General features: G+C 40.0%; 1 protein-coding gene across 3 annotated transcripts in view; it reads right to left on the reverse strand.

Annotated features, from left to right (window-relative positions):
• Positions 1–14,256, reverse strand: part of thoc2 (THO complex 2) — a 31,193-nt gene extending 16,937 nt beyond the window's left edge. For all 3 annotated transcript variants that reach the window (XR_008566418.1, XM_054755699.1, XM_054755698.1), the window contains exons 1-16: positions 14,106–14,256; positions 9,456–9,511; positions 8,015–8,106; positions 7,358–7,409; positions 7,175–7,245; positions 4,338–4,459; positions 4,117–4,250; positions 3,727–3,887; positions 2,724–2,816; positions 2,436–2,591; positions 2,086–2,258; positions 1,801–1,996; positions 1,637–1,675; positions 1,422–1,552; positions 356–457; positions 51–135 (exon numbers count right to left, since the gene is read on the reverse strand). Coding sequence is in view for 2 of the 3 variants with exons in the window: in XM_054755699.1 (XP_054611674.1) it covers positions 51–135; positions 356–457; positions 1,422–1,552; positions 1,637–1,675; positions 1,801–1,996; positions 2,086–2,258; positions 2,436–2,591; positions 2,724–2,816; positions 3,727–3,887; positions 4,117–4,250; positions 4,338–4,459; positions 7,175–7,245; positions 7,358–7,409; positions 8,015–8,106; positions 9,456–9,511; positions 14,106–14,170 (1,728 nt within the window). In the remaining variant the exon portion in view is untranslated. The remainder of the gene's footprint in view (positions 1–50; positions 136–355; positions 458–1,421; positions 1,553–1,636; positions 1,676–1,800; positions 1,997–2,085; positions 2,259–2,435; positions 2,592–2,723; positions 2,817–3,726; positions 3,888–4,116; positions 4,251–4,337; positions 4,460–7,174; positions 7,246–7,357; positions 7,410–8,014; positions 8,107–9,455; positions 9,512–14,105) is intronic.
• Between the last annotated feature and the right edge of the window lie 2,616 nt (positions 14,257–16,872).

The raw sequence follows: 16,872 nt of genomic DNA on the forward strand, positions 1-16,872 counted from the left end.
AATTCGAAGAGAATAAGTCAAATAGACAAATTAAAATGTTATTCACTCACATAATCAAAAAAAATGGTGGGGTTGCTGTGGCTGAGTTTGCCAACCTGCCTTCCAGACTGTTTCACATTCTCTTTGGTCAACCGCCTAAAAATCAAACAAACCAAAAAAAAAAAAATCACATAACAGGAAAAATGAAGGAAACAGGAAAAAAAAAAAGACATCACTGAAGATTTGACCATTGCACACATAATTGGCTCTAAACTGAAAAGAAAACATTTTCATTTTCACAATGTTGATTTAAAAATAGTAAGCATGTCTTTTCATGTAAAAAAAAAAAAAAAAAAAAAAAAAAAAAGGGACTTACTTCATAATATATTTAGCCCTTTCCACTGTCTGAGCTTTGACTTTGACCAGCATGGGGTGGCTGGAATATGTTTCGTTCTTCCACTGTCCATATAAGCGGTACCTGGAACAAAAATACAAGGAATTTTAATTAACCCTTTAGATAATTGAAGAGTAAACAGAAGCACTAAGGCTATTTGGCTCTTGTCCATATTCAACTTATACACTTGTCAAATATTTAACGATATACGAATGAAAACAATCAGTACATTTGGACCACCACAAATAGATTTGGCGCTACCTGTTCCCCCTTGCTCATGAACATATTATAATGACACTGTCTGTGTAACTCCACTTGTTAGCACGCCTCACATGCACCTGGTCTGTCAGAGAATAAGGTGTAGATGTAGCAGGAAGGATCAGTGCGGTCTGATTCCTCACTAAAGTTAGCAACACTAAATTTAGTGAGGAATCAGACCACTCGAGATTCTCTCTTAATTAAAAAAAAAAAAAAAAAAAGCTATAGCGACAAATCTAGTGTGTGAGATGTCTCCTGGGATTTTACTGGTTTAGCTCCAACGTCGGAGAAAGTTACAAAGAGGCTTCACTTTTGCATCTCATAGGACATAACAGTGATGCATTCAAGGACCACCAAACAAAGTGTGAAAGCTTAACGCTTAAAAAACATTAACAATGAAACAAACATGTTAAAATTGTGTGCTTTCTAACAGAGACTCTGACATGAAAGCACGTATCGCTCTTCTCAATGAGCAGCGGGTACTGCTGTGGGCCCCTCCTCCATCTCAAAACACTCGCAAGCGGTTCCGTGGTATTAAACAAAAGTGACAAAAAGACACAACAGAAGAAAGTTCATTTGTAATTCTAAACATAATTGCTGTGCTTTGCATCTTTTTTTTAAAAATCACTTTGTTTCCCACAACGTTATTCCTCTTTCCGACAGCATCCGTTCCAATTACATGCAACGCATCATTGACAATTATGCAAATTATACGATGACATCATTACATCACCTCCCACAGCCACAAACGTGCTTGCATAACCCATGTACTGATGTGTGCGCATCTCACCTGTGATGGTAGGGAAACAGCTTAAAGAGACCCCACATCTCCTCAGACATGCAAGCATTACAATCCATCAGAGAGAGGGAGGGGAGCAGCACCTGGTCTGCAATACTCAGGAAACAGCTTAGTAGCGTTTCCTGGAACCAACAAACAACCAGTGTGAACCTCAGTTACATACACGATATTATATTTTGCTATATAGAAATATGATTAACAATTACCATCTTGTCTTTGACATCTGAGCCCTCGCTGCATTGGTACTGTAAATAAAGGATATGCACATTAAAAATGATAAGTGTGCATGTTACAAATGCAGTGAAAAGCTGCCAGCAATTTGTGTTTGCAATCCAGGAGATCCACTACCAGCAGTGATGCAGTCATGTACCTCTTTCATGAATGCCTTGCCAAGGCGTACAATCTTGGCAAAAAGGATTGGGTCATGGGCGAGGTGAGGGCCCAGGTAGCCCAGCATACTGAATGTGTCCCTACGCAAGTCTTCAAAGCTCTCTGCAGGTTGAGGGACGCGCTTGCTCTTCAGTGGATGAATCACACGTCCCCGTGCTCCTTTTGGGAGGCCAGACCTGTGGAAAACAGGCAAATATGTTCAAGACCCTGTCTGTTCTAACAGGTAAGCATGAAATCAAAAAAACAAAAAAGACGAAATACATACCCGCGGTAAAGAGGATCCACTGTCAGGTGTAACAGCTGGCAGAGTGCCAGTGCAATAGATTTATGGGAAGTAGCATAGAAGGAAGGCAACTGGTCCATTACGCTCTGTGCATGGTGCCAGTCACCAATCCTGAGTAGTGCTTCCAACAAACCAAGTTTTTGGTTATCAGGTGCCTATGGGTGCAAAAAAATTATATTTTTGTTATGAAGTGCATATTCCCTGGTCTGCAACATTTACTTATCTTAAAATCATTATCAAATATATATAAACTCAAAAAAATATATATATATTTACAGAAGGCTGAAATATACTGATAGAAAATAAACATATTATTGAAAAGTCTCCAATACCTGCTCAGTCTTCTCTTCTTCCTTGTCTTTCTCCTTTTCCTTGTCCTCACTTTTGTCTGAAGGCACCACAACCATGACTAGTCTGCGGGCAATCTGTTTGGCCTCTGAAAGAACTCGTTTGTGTTCTTCTACAATGGTGGCATCTAGTGGCAACAGCTTAAATGACACAAACCAGGAGTGAAAATTGAAAAATGTTTCTGGTAGGTATAATATACTATTTATAGTTCTGCAGTAGATTTGCAAGGAAAACAGCATTGACAAGCAGACAAGGCAGCTCCATTTCCTTACATGTACATAGAGATCTTCCAAATCAATCAGATTGTGATGAAGCAGAGCAGCAGCAATGTGGTACAGTGACTTAGGCGTTTCCTCATTTGGTTCCTGAAAGAGATACAGTATAATAAAACTCAAAAACATGAAAGTCAGTGTGAAACCTTTGCACTTTCTTTGCCACACATGGCAAAATGACTACAAAGCATTTTGAAAATTCCTACCCCCCAGGGTACGCCAATTGTGATAGGAGTACGTGAATAAAAATGAAAAACAATTGGTGCCTAACGCTCACAATTACAAGTGTGCCTGAATGCCTCACGGCATGAGAGGAACACAACAGAAAGATAGTGCATGAAGTTGTTCATTGCTCTGTGTGCATTATATGAACAAATACGTAAACTTCATGATTATCTTGTGCATTAGTGTTTAATCTTGGAGATTTCATTTATATTGGAGGTCCAATCCCTGCACGGCGCAGCGGTGAAAACCTGTCACTGTGAGTGGGGATTACTCCGAAAATGAGGCTTTATCGTTGGTTGTATGTATTTTTGTACTGTGGATAATGCTTTACCTTGACTTTTAGACATTCCCCTTTAATTTGGGATTAAATTAATATGCAGACTTAAAGCATAGCGATCGTGAATGGACAAAAAAATGAAGCTCAAATTCAACCCATTCAAACGGAAGGATGCCAACATCAGACTGGAATAAAAGATATGTAGGATGGTTACTTATCTATTTATCAGTGCTCATGTGAAACTTCATCAAAATGTGATCATGCAAAATACGGCATGGAATTACTATAAAAATAATTAAACTGTTATGTTCACTATTTCACGTTCATTCAGATAAAAAGGTTTTTATGTTTTGAAGTGTGCAGGAGTAGGGCTCATGGCTTCAGGTCAAATGATATGCGACTGTAAAAAGTCTTGGAACCACTGTCCTAATGGATTCAGGTTAGAAATCATTAACATACTCTGCGCTGGCTTCTATTACAAGTGTTTGTCAGACTCTTTACCTGATAAAATTTGAATTTAAAGCCAAGGATGTGGCAAAGAGTCAATGGCTCGCACATGTAGGACTTGATGAGGGCCAGAAAGAACTCGTCTTGGTCTGATCGACTCTCATACACCTCCAGGATTATGTCCAGAACTCGGTTAGGATCTAAATTGAAACATCCTGTTGGCACAAAAAAATAGGTGTAATAAGAAAATTGCAATTGGAAATAATGTTTTACACGTTTTTATGGAGGTCACAGTCTCAGTGATCAATTTCTATGTTACAAGAATCGCCTGCAGATGACAAGACCACGTGTCATAAAAGCGTCTCTAGACTGGACGATGTGTCCTCTTTATACATTTACACTCTAACTGTAAGTCTGAGACAGAAAGAAAAGCCTGGTTTGTACCTATCAGGGACTTGATGCTTTCAAGTACAATGTGACTGGTGATGCTGCCGGACAGGTCTTGGCCGAGCTCTGTGATTAGTTTGGCGTAGCCCTCATTTTCCTCCCTTAGCAAGTTGAACTTCTGTTGCTTGTAACTGTGAACGATCATCAAGTAGAAAGAGACTAGGTCAAATAGATCTTTATTCCTTATGTCAACTCAAACGTGTATGCGCTCTACTTACAATAGTTTGGTCTTGATCTTTACAATCTTCTGATTAAACTGAAAGGCTTGTTTTATTAATCCAAGAGATTCAAGGGTTTCTGGATCCAGACGCTCCTTCAAAATGACCTCTGGAACAAAAACCTGAAACATAACAGTTAGTACGTTAGCATTAAGCAGTGTAACACAATCCAAGACAATCACTACAGGTGACAACACTACGTACTGTATTATAGAATTCAAACAAACTACACTGCACAATCTGAAATCTAAGCAAGAACAGGATATCTGGAACATTTTCTTACCAGTTGCTTTCTATGTTAGATCTTAAGGTTCCCCCATCATCCAAAATGCATTTGACTTGATATCGACTAATGATGTTCTAACAGTAATGTGTGTCCCTAGAGCCTGTTTTCGACACTAACCCAATGTACGAAACGTACAAAAATCAATCATTCCCATAAGAAATAATCATGACCTTCGTACTTTGCTACGAGTTCTTCCTTGAATTCAATGGTGTTTCCCACTTTTTTTAATCAAAGTTCTGGCACTTGCAACTTTGTTGAAGTTGTATTAAAAAAAAACAAAAAACACAGATTTGTCTAACACTCAGAAATTCACAGTGCACCTGAATGCCTCACCAGCCATCAGCGCACTGTGCTTAATAGCAGGAAGAAAGCAGACAGATACGAGTTGTTCATTGTTCTGTGTGCATTCTATGAACAAATAAACCGCTCACTTACGCGCGCACACACAAGCACAAACACTCTATGCCGCTTCTCCTCATTAGGGTCGCCGGGGTAATGCTGGACCCTATCTCGGCTGACTTACACATAGACACAGAATAAAAATGATTAAGTCCTTGTTTGGAATTTTATTTAACCGAGTCACAAAACAATGCAGATGCATTTTGAATAGGGTTGGGCATCGTTTGAGTTTGAATTTGAATTTGAACGATTCTGCTTCCAATTCAAATTCGTCATTTCAATTCCAGTTCCTAACAATTCTCCATTCCGATGCTTTAAGGGTAAGGGTCATAAAAGTTTGCATGGTTTAAATGAGGACGCAAACCTAAGTTCTTTTTGGATGAAATGTCTGAATTTCTCCATGAATTGTTTAATGATATGAGCTTTTTATCAACTTTACTAAGATTTCTCACAGGGCTATTTTCAAACAAAATATAAATATCAAAACATTCAACTTGAATGTACAGTAAATGTTATGAAGTTGCTTTCTACGTGAGTACACTTTCACAAAAGCTAATGAAAAACATTTCCACATATGCTGTTGTTTATGTGTCAGGGAGTGTGTGATGCTGCAACCACATGCACAAGAAGATTTGTCTATGAAAAGTACACGGGATAAACAGGATGTAGCCTGGGGAGCTCCGATATTGAAGGCCAGAAGTGCGTTGTGTGGGTTGAGAAGGTGCCTTGACTGTTGCTAAATGAGATGAGCTGTGCACATGAATAAACTTACCTCCTAGAGCTGTAACTCCCATTCTTTATTTACACTGAACTTCCACATCAGCGAGCACCCTGAAACCCTCTGGTACATTGGCATGAGACAGTCATCATTTATTGTTTGACTCCCTTGATTCTGACGGCTTCGAGGAAGTCGGGACGAAGCGCATCAAAACACGGTATTGTTATTTCCACACCATGAATCCAGAGGTGTTTAATCACATTGACCCTCCTTTGCATGATAATGTGTTGCAAATGTTGCACTTTTTTATGAGGGTAAGTGAAACTGTTTAGCCACTTCGTCGTTGGTGTTCGCGGCTATCTGTGAATTGAGCATCAAAACTAGGAATCGAAATTAAAAAACGTGAACGACCCCTGGGAGAATCGCAATGTTAGTCCCGGTTCCCTTGCTTGCGACTTGGTGCCAAACCCTAGTTTTGAAATGTTTATTGTCCCACAAATTGAGGCTTAGATATTATTGTCAAAAATTGTATAGACCAAATAAACCAATAATAATAATAATAATAATTATTATTATTATTTTATTATTATACATTTTATTTATTTTATTATTATTATTATAACACAGCTCACAGTTTTCCTCTCATCTACTTGTCTTTCTAAAACAACATTATAAATATACATATACTGTATATATACACACACACCTAAGTAAAATCAAATGTAGAATTACTATAGCTTCTACTTGGATATCAACAAGTAGCAAGCAGTAGCAAGCAGTTGTTCAACTCTGATGGGAAAAAAAGGCCACAACTCACTCGCTGACACTGAACACCAAGGTAGGTTGGATTGCAAGGTGTGCACAAAGCACTTAATATGCGCTTTCAATAATGCTTTGCACACTGCCACTTCCATATTATACTATATTATCATTCATAGTAGCAATGCCATACTTCACAGTCTGATTGGCTTCTAACTGTCCTGTTCTCATGATACAGCTTTTCTCCAAACGACAAATCTCATCTCGTTTTAATCTCGCAGGATCTTGTGACACCCCTAATCTATAGTGTCTCAACTCTAAAAGAACCACCGACCATTCTTCACAGAGACTGAGTCACCAATGCATGGATGCTTTGTTTGGGTAATCGACTTGTTCGTTGGGTACACTATTTTGAAATCAGCAAAATAATTTGCCAACTGCACATGCAAATTTGATTCGCCCAAATGTTTTTTTTTAAACCATATTGGCAAGTCAGTTGTTCTTGTTCTGTTCATAGAGTGCTTTGCTTATTTTAATTAAAGTAATATATTTTATTAAACTTGCTTGGATTTCAGGTTTTGCAGTGTATCACCTCTACTCAGATGGTTCTATTCTCATCGTGTGTAAATGATTATTCTCTCAGGTACAAATAAAATGATGTCATGATTTTCTTACCAGACATGCTCCCACTAATTGGATGTAATGGTCACGTTTGTGTTTTTCCTCCAGTGCAACGGTTTCTACATCTGCCATAGAAAAAAAAACAAAAACAGAATTACAAATGTGCCAAATTTGGCAATCATAGTACAAATTCTGGACATGAGACATACTGTACTTAACATAGAAAGCCATAATTACCTAGAATACTAAACACATCCACTAAAATTGATGGCATGTCATCTCGAAGTTCCTGTCAAAAAACATAGGAAAGATAGCTAGTCATAGTAGTAGTCAAAAATAGTTTTGTCATCTTCCATCAAAGTGACTGCATGGTGTTCTTACATTCACGACACCCAAACAATATTATATCATGAATACAAGGTTTCCGCTACATAAAATAAACAGTAACAGTTTAAAAAAAAAAAAAAAAAAAAAAAAAGCTGCCACACTTTGGAAATGTTTTTTTTTTATATACGTGAACACTGTCAACTTATACATTGTATAAATGGACATATATGCTGTATCAGGGGTGCCCATTCCAGCGATCGTGAAGGTAGTGTGGGTCGCGTGTCACCTACATCATAACCGTCACTTTGCAGATGTTATATGACAGTCAGCCAGCTGACATTAAGCCCCCTCCTGATTTGCTCTTGTGCTTCAGCGGCAAAAAAAGTAGATGTCGGCAGCGACACTCGGATAATCCAACTTTCATCTTTATTATTCCAATTACGGATAAACTGAGCGTTAAGATGCCTATATCTATAACTAAAGTTATCCGTTCACTTGTAGCAACTAGTTATATATAAAAAAAAAAGTCACATCGTAGGGGGAGCCCAGGAATACAAAAAGTCTTACCATCATTTCTCCAAGAACGTTAACGATGAGGTCCAACTTGAGGTTACCTTGTACAACCTGCCAGCAGAGCTCATATAAGGCTGTCTGGATATCTGAGTGGAACAACAGAAAATACATAAATACCCTTTTCTGTAGTTCTGCTACCTTTTCCTGCAACAGGAGCCAAAACCTTTACGATGCAGGACTGGCTATTTGGACTTTACTGGAGCGCAAACAACTATGCACGTACTACTTAACAAAAATCTTACAGCCTTACCCCTCATTTTGTTTATTCACCGCTTAATTTACTCGTGTATAAATTGAAAGAGACATGCTAATCATACATTGTCATGTATTTAAAGGGTCCCTGAAATGATTCATCAAATGTGCTTAAATATGTTATATGTTGTTTGTAATTATGTTCTACAATGTTCGATTTTTTTATGTGAACGGTAAATTTGCAAAAATTACATTTAGAGTTCATGGCGTCAGCCATGATGAACTAGCTCTCACAGTTCAGCCTCATTTCCGGGAGGGACGCCATCAGGATAGATCACTCAGGTAAACAAAGAGGTGTACAAGACAGAGGATGTTTACAGTGGTTATAGCAAAGATTTCAGCAATGTGTCAATAGTTTGAGGAGGAAGAAACATTTGGAGATGAAATAGAGAGCTTGCAGAACATGAACACCCTAAGGCATGGAGATGAAGATTGGTTGCCTTCCTTATCTTTCAATTATTGCTTTAAATCAGCTTCTTCATGAGCGTAAAGGGGTTTTTATAGCCTGTTCGATTGTACATGTGGATAAATGTTCACCGCCATTGCCCCTGCCCCTCATTGTAAATATGTCGCATATCAAAAGATGTTTATACAATACAGTACGTGTAATGCTTTGAAACCTTGTCGCTACCGTGGAATAGTGTTTAGAAGACATTATGTAAACAAGACATGATTTATTCTCTAGTGCTAACTTTGACATAGTGGTCGTTCTTCCTTGTCTTGTTCTTTTCCTGTGGACCGGCGGAATAGCATCCTCTTTCAAAATGCTTTTATACCGTAAATTCATTATCACGCGGAATACCATCAACATCCAGCAGCATCACACTATTTTGGCATGACTACCATTTTGATGAAAAATATACTGAACCAAGTAGCCGATATACCTCAAGAGGCATTTGTTTACTCTGCTTTAGTTGAGAGGTGTCACGCCGATGTCTTCCGGAAATGAGGCTGTGCTGTGGGCTACTTTGTCATGGCTGGCGTCATGAATGATAACTGATTTTTGACGTTTACCGCTCCTTTCAAAGACTGAACAATGTAGCACATAATTACAAACAATATGCAACATATTTAAGCAAAGTTGATGAATCATGTCAGGGACCCTTTAACAGTTAAGAGCTAATCACTGGTATGCCAAAGCATTTTAAATGAGTTTAAAAGTACTTATTCCTTTACAACTTACCTTTAATCCGACATCCATGATCTATTTTCTCTGTAAGTCCTTTGCAGAATTGTACGCTGAAAAAAAAAGACAAAAAGATCAGTGACATTAGAGTTAACAGTTACTTCACACTTCTTAAATTCTTGCTAACATACTGTACATATAGGGCCACACCAAAAATGAAAAGAATAGTACTGCATTGATACGAGACAACCCTAAATATAAGACAACTAGGCCTGTCACAACAATCAATAAATCAATTAAGCGCACAAAAAATAAAAACAAACTCATTTTTTGCAGGACTCAATATATTGACAGGTGCATGCATGTAGCGCTGCAGCTAGCAGCACACAAAGTATGTGTGGAGCCGCTCCTTTAAGTTACTATTCCTCGGCTCCACGGCGGCAAATAAACTACATTTCTTGCAAGTGTCGCCATCACTGAGAGAGTAAGAGGAATAGCTAAGTTAACAAAGAGAAGTCATGCTAACCGCGAAGCTAGCTTGAATTTAAAGTACCGTATTTTCACGACCATAAGGCGCACTTAAAAGTCTTAAATTTTGTCCAAAATGGGCGGGGTGCCTTATAATGCGGAGCGCCGTATGTGTGTACCGAGTTCCAAAATCTGTAAGTGTTGCTGTGTGACTTTTATGAGAGCTCCGCTCGACTGACTGGGAGCGTCTCCTGCCGACACGCTGCTTGTATAGAGTAAAGGGACGTGGACGTGACTGAGGACACTAAGGGCACGCCCCAGTAGTTACATAAGTATATTTTATGAAATGGCGCCATCTATCCATCCGGGCAAGGACTACCGTGGCGTAGCAACATCCAGCGGATTACAAGGAAAGCTGGCCATCTTCCGCTCCTACTGCAGTAAAAACATTGCAGTCAACTACTACCCAACTACATCACCAACATGGACGACAGCTGCTCACTTTCCACATCCTGGTGAACCACACTGTTGAGGAGACCAGCACGGTAGCGATACACAACGGGGCACGAGAAGTTGGCTTTTACTGTTGTGCTTGGTTGCCATGGTAATGGACAGAAACTGCTACCTGTGGTGATTTTTAAGAGGAAGATGCTGCCTAAAGAAAAGTTTCCAGCCGGACCAATCAAAGGGGCTGGAAGGACGAGGAGAAAATGGCTGAGTGGCTGAGTGACGTGTACGGAAAGAGACCGGATGTTTTTTTCACACGCGTCACCACAAATGAAGCAAATGAACTTGGAGCTTCACATCATTCCGGGAGGCTTGACGAAGAACTCCTACCGCTGGACATCGGTGTAAACACGGCGTTTAAAGTGAAGGTGCGAGCGGCGTGGGAGCGATAGATGACAGCTAGCGAACACAGCTTCACTAACACTGGGAGGCAGCGCCGTGCGAGTTTCGCCACAATTTGTGAACTTCTACCGCTGGACATCGGTGTAAACACGGCGTTTAAAGTGAAGTTGCAAGCGGCGTGGGAGCGATGAATGACAGCTAGCGAACACAGCTTCACTAATGGATTGTGGATGCTTGGGCTAACATGTCTGATGCACTGTTGTTCGAGCTTTCACAAAAGCCAGCATCATTTCTGAGGCGCTGCACGGCAACGAGACTGACTCTGACAATGACGACAGGGAACCTGGCGTGTTTGATGAGGAACCTGCCCCGCTGTTCATTTGGGATACAAAAGATGAGGACTTTGATGGATTTGTGGATGAGGATTGATCAAAAATAACGTGAGTACATTGTTAAATACTTCAATAAAGTACAACCAAACTCAGTTTTGCTCTCGCTGGCTTTTTAAAAACATACAATAGCATGCATGCTAGCGTATTGTAGCGTCGCTGGCAGCACTTCCTGTTCCCCAGCGTGCTTTGCGGTAGTGTTTTGGTACAAATGCTCTTAAACTTACATTTTTGAGCTACATAGTTGTTATTGTTCTGCAAAAATAGCAGTAGTGTCTTGTCTGTGTTTGCGTTGCTGTGTGATGTTTTTAGTTGTGCACCATGACTGAGACTGTTATGTTGAGTGATGACCATCCTGATTTCAAGTGTGTTTAATATACAGAATGAGAGTTCTGCTCTTAATTTATCGAAAGAAATAAAGCATTGTCGCTTCCTCACTGACTTCTGAGCGACAATGTATGTTTCAGGCCATCAGACTTCTCAACGAAGCACTCACACACGCCGCACACACTCATAGCACTTTATTATTTATTGATTGATTTATTTGTATTAACGTCTCTTCTGTTGTTGTTGCTTCATTTATTGGTATTTATGTTTCTAATGTTCTTATTCATTTTCTTGTGTTTTTTTTACTTTTTGGGAGAATGAACACAACGAGAATTTCATTGCATAGCAGAACTACCTGTTTTACTGTGCATATGACAATAAAACTCAAATCTTTAGCGTGCATACCTGCGCCCAATAATACGGTGCGCCTTGTGTACGTGTTAAATACAAAAACAGCACCTGTAACCACGACCGCCCCTTTTAATACGGTGCGCTTTCTGGTCGTGAAAATACGGTAGCGAAGAAGAGAAAACATGAACAGAAGTCTACATGGAACAACATTACAGCAGAGAGTAACCAGCTATGAACAAGAAATTAGCAAGTACATTTCTAATAAGAGTCTAGCTAGAGACCAATGCTACGGCTATACCACGCAACTACACTGTGTGCAAAAAGTTATATTGCAAGAGGCTGCTATATACATATATATACACATATATATATATATATGTATACACACACACACACACACACACACACACACACACACACACACACAGGGCCCTCGCTACGTCACGATTTTTCAAAAATGTATTAATAAAGGATCGCTGTTTCATGGTTATCTGTGGCCTGTTTGTCAATAAATATTGAAAGACAAGTCATATGTGGTATTCTGGTCACTAGGCGTCAGTAATGTTACATTGATGAGACATTAACTTAGATTACACTACTTTCACACTGCATGGAGTCAGCCATGGCATCTCCGACATGACTGAATGAAAAAAAAGTGATCCCATTCCGTGTGGAAGTGGTACGTTTTTGGCTTCACACTTTGTTCTTCTTCCCCACTCCGTTTGAAACTCTTTCTTAATTTTAGAATATATAAATTGGAGGCTGACTCGGGTCCTATAATTTTCGCATTAACGGAATTGCGGACTGAATCACAAAATTGGCCAATGAAAACGGAATCTACTATTAAATGCGGAATCTCGCGGATATTGACATATTGTGAAATGCTGTAATTGTGAGGAGAAGGAATGGTTGTGTGGGGAAATATTTCCCCAGCGGTCCGCTCATTCATAGCGGCATGTCCTCACAAAAACTAACCAGCAACCTCCTGAAATAAGTCAGCGAAAACACTCTTATTTGTCACCGAGCCTGAGCTTAGTTTAGCGGCCCGCTGACTTTGTGCATGAAATAAGGACGACAGCTACGGCTGCAAGCGGCAGCCAACTAGCTACTGTATCTCACTTAGCAACAGTCAGAATGCATTTTCAACACACACACACCAGACATCTAATGTGCTGCAAAACGCCGCCGTTTCTGACGATTTCAGCCAAGAGTAATTACACGACCATCGCCTGGTTTCACTGGCATTTGGTGGCATCGTATCTGGTGTTCCGGTGCACTGGTCCTGGACAGTCATACTTGACCAAACAAACCGTACTAGCAGAGTAAACGGGCTCTAGTCCATTTTAACAAGCCTAAAAACGACAAGTGTGAACACACCCTAGATATCAACAGGGCTACTGGGTGCATTTCTCTGTGTGCAAATACAAATAATTGTATTCAAGCTCCTGTTTCTCAATGGGTTTTTTTTTTTTAAACACCTGCTTGGCCAACGTTTGGAATTAAACTAAGAAAGCTGGTGGCTGCAAGTGACGGTTTACACTTAACATGCACAGTTAATCTGGTTGAGACCACTTCCAATGAAGGATATCAAAATGATTGACCACCGCACTGAACCAATAGCTAGGTCGATTAGAGCCCGCAGGATGCTAAGGCTTGTCTGCATTTTCGTTTCAATTTCACTTTGCTTGAAGTTACGTTAAATATCACTTCAAAGGACATTTATGTTTTGGATGGATTTCACCACATTACAGGTTTCTTTATGAAATCGAATGTGTCCAAGCAAAAATGGCTAGCAGTCCTGCTACTATGCTAGCGTTGTGTCAATATGCGTCTTTCCCTCCACTTCGTTATTAACCGTTACTGCAGGTAATATTACACAGCAATCGTCAAAATACGCATATGACATCCGTCCATTACGTACAGTAACGTGGACAAGATGTGTAAACACAAGTATACATTGTGTCTGAATTCTGAAAATGCGATATGGACATGCATTTAAGCTAGCTGGCTAACTAGCATCGTGTTTACAATTCCATGAGGTCTATATAGATTGATTACAAACATGTAGGCAATATTAGCTAACATTTGCAAAGTTTAATAACCATTGCCACTAACTGGTCAAAGAATAAACCAGCAACATTGTCAATTTTAAATGCTCAACACGACATTTTTCCAAGTGAAATTGCGGGCGTTCAAGTGTTTCTAAGCTAGCTAGCGTTAGCTCTGACAAACACTTGGTTGGCCTCGCAGATAGCTCCACAATGATAGGTTACTTTTCCACATCGCCCCACACTGAGCAGTATGTTCAAGTTGGACCACTCACAATTCGTGTTTTCCTGTTTTTTCCCAATTTTTGACCCATTCGCCTGGGAGGATAAGTGTCGCCATCTTCCATCCACACCGCCCGGATGTCTTGTCGCTCACAGCACACTCACAGGGTCAAATGTGGTTAGCTAGCAATTGGATGCTACAGTGGCTAGCGAGCACACAGATGCATGGCGGGATGTGGAGCGCCTCTATCACAAAGGCTCACATATTGAATGCTCAAAGACACTACTAAAACAAACACGTAGATAACGTGGACATAAACCAAATGCATACGTGACGATGCTTCTTATTCACATTGGTGAAAGTAACCGTGACACTAAACGGAAAAGAATCACACATTTAACAGGCACAAAAGAAATATGCACATGTACAGGACGTACAAATTCCACCGGTTCAATGCAAAACCCTGTATGTGACTGATTTGTGTTAATTTAATAATTAATTCTATATTTTCTTGTAATAACATTTTCCCAAGTTAGAATGAATACATTAGTGATGAGTGATTGGAAAATGGATTCCTTGTACTGACTTTCGTTCTTACGAGTCACTCGCCAAAGTGAATCAGGGAGTCAATTCACTCGAGTCACTCTTCATGAAGTGTGCGCAGAAACTCGCCCATGCACCCATTCACGCAACAGTTGCACAATTAATGACATGTTACCTGGTTTCCATTTTTAATTTAGCTACCAGGGATGAGTCAGTGAGCGAGTTAAAAAAAAGACAAGTGCCTGTGAGTGGCAATTCAGTTTTAAAGTTTTAAATGACTGGAGAAAAATGACTAGGAGAAAAAAAAAAACCCACACGTGCAGGGAGAACATACTGAGTGCGAGCCCTTGATCTCCTGACGGTGAGGCCAACCAACTGTAAAAAGAAATTTCATAACATTTCTATTCAAGTTGAATGGTTTGGTATGAAAATAGCTCTGTGAGAAAATTCATAGAGTTCATAAAAAGTTATTTTCATTAACCGATTCATTGGGACGTTCAGACATTTCATCCAAAAAGAACGCTGTCAAGCGCCCTCATTTAAACCATGCAAACTTTTATGACCCCGCCTTTTAAACGCATCGGAATCGAGAATCGTTAGGAACCAGAATCGAAACGAGGAATCGGAATCTGAACCAGAATCGTTCAAATCCAAATGATGATTCCACTTCTCCTGGTACACCAGCCAAGCATGGTGGTCTGGAGCTGCGTGAGTGCTGTCGGCACTGGGGAGCTGCGGTTTGTTGAGGGAAACGTGAATTTCAGGCAGAGCATGAGGCCCTCCCTTGGGAAACTGGGCCGTATATCAGTTTTCCAACATGATAAGGAATCCAAACACACCTCCATGATGACAAGTACCTTGTTGAAGGTGATGTAGTGGTCAAGTATGTCTCCAGACGTGAACCTCAAGCAGACGGCAGGTGAAGGAGCTCAAGTTGTCTAACGTCCACTAGCTCCACCAGTGATGTCATCATGAGGAGTGGAAGAAGATTCCAGTAACAACCTGCGCAGCGCTGGTCAATTCCCTGCCCAAGAGGATTAAGGCAGTGCTACATAATAACGGTGCCCACACTAAATATTCACACCAAGGACTCAGTTTGCTGCATGAGTGTCATTTCTAGCTAGATTGTCATTTCTAGCTATAGCTATAGCACATTTATGACGCAGCAAATTCGTGGATTTTTGGTCTAAAAATAATTTAGAAAAAAAAATCCTGCGTAGGCCCGGAGCCCGCAATTTTGACATCTTTATGTCTCTGTGCTGCACTGATGTTGCTTCAAGCGTTGAGATTTCGCACCTTCTTCGGTGGTCTTTGTTGCTGTAAGACGCAAAAGTGAAACTTACCAGAGCTTTTACAGGGTCAGGCAAAATGATCTCACACATTTGTAGGTTAAATAAAAGGCAAATAAAGTAAAGAAACCAAAAAGTGTTTTTATTTTCGAAAAGTACATATAATGCCATTTTGCTTAGTTTTTTTTTATAATGCCATTGTTTTTCGTTTCTTTTTCAGTTGCTGCCATGAATTGGACTGGTGAGCATCGCGCTTTCATTGTGGAAACGTTTATCAAAACAAACAAATCTGTAACTGCAACACAACGAGCGTTCCGTTTGCACTTCAATCTCGGTAGACATGATCCCGTACCAGCTCCAAACACCATCTTGTTATGGGTTACCAACCTCAGAGCTACTGGATCTGCATTGAGTGTGTGGACAATAACGGATCCCATTTGACTGATTTCATTTTTAAAACATAATGAAACACAATGGCATTATATGTACTTTTCGAAAATAAAAACACTTTGTTTCTTCACTTTGTTTGCCTTTTATTTAACCTACAAATGTGTCAGATCATTTTGCCTGACCCTGCACTACGTGACCCCGCTTCCGTCTGTTCACGGACCATCTTACATGATCATTCCTTAGTGATAAAGATGCATTTAATATGTGTGTGAGCCATATTGAAGAGAGAAGGGGAGGGTTCTGGAGCTGAATCTAACAATTACAACACTCACTCACTCACTCTTATTGCAAATGTTGATCAGAAATCAGAGGACAATGTCAATGTCAAGCTAGCCGGGGAGTTTGGAGGTGGAGGAGCGAGCCGTGTGTCAGAAAGACATTTTTATGGACGTATCAATTATTTGCGGGAATGTAACGCCACGAAAAGTGAGGACCTACTGTGCAGTACATAAAACAATACAGTTGTTTCAGCACCAAAAAGTAAATTATTCTATCATTTCACTCATTTTACTTTAAAGAAAGAGAGACACCAAGGTC

Source organism: Dunckerocampus dactyliophorus, chromosome 16 (genome assembly GCF_027744805.1).
Source record: "Dunckerocampus dactyliophorus isolate RoL2022-P2 chromosome 16, RoL_Ddac_1.1, whole genome shotgun sequence".
NCBI classification, from domain to species: domain Eukaryota; kingdom Metazoa; phylum Chordata; class Actinopteri; order Syngnathiformes; family Syngnathidae; genus Dunckerocampus; species Dunckerocampus dactyliophorus.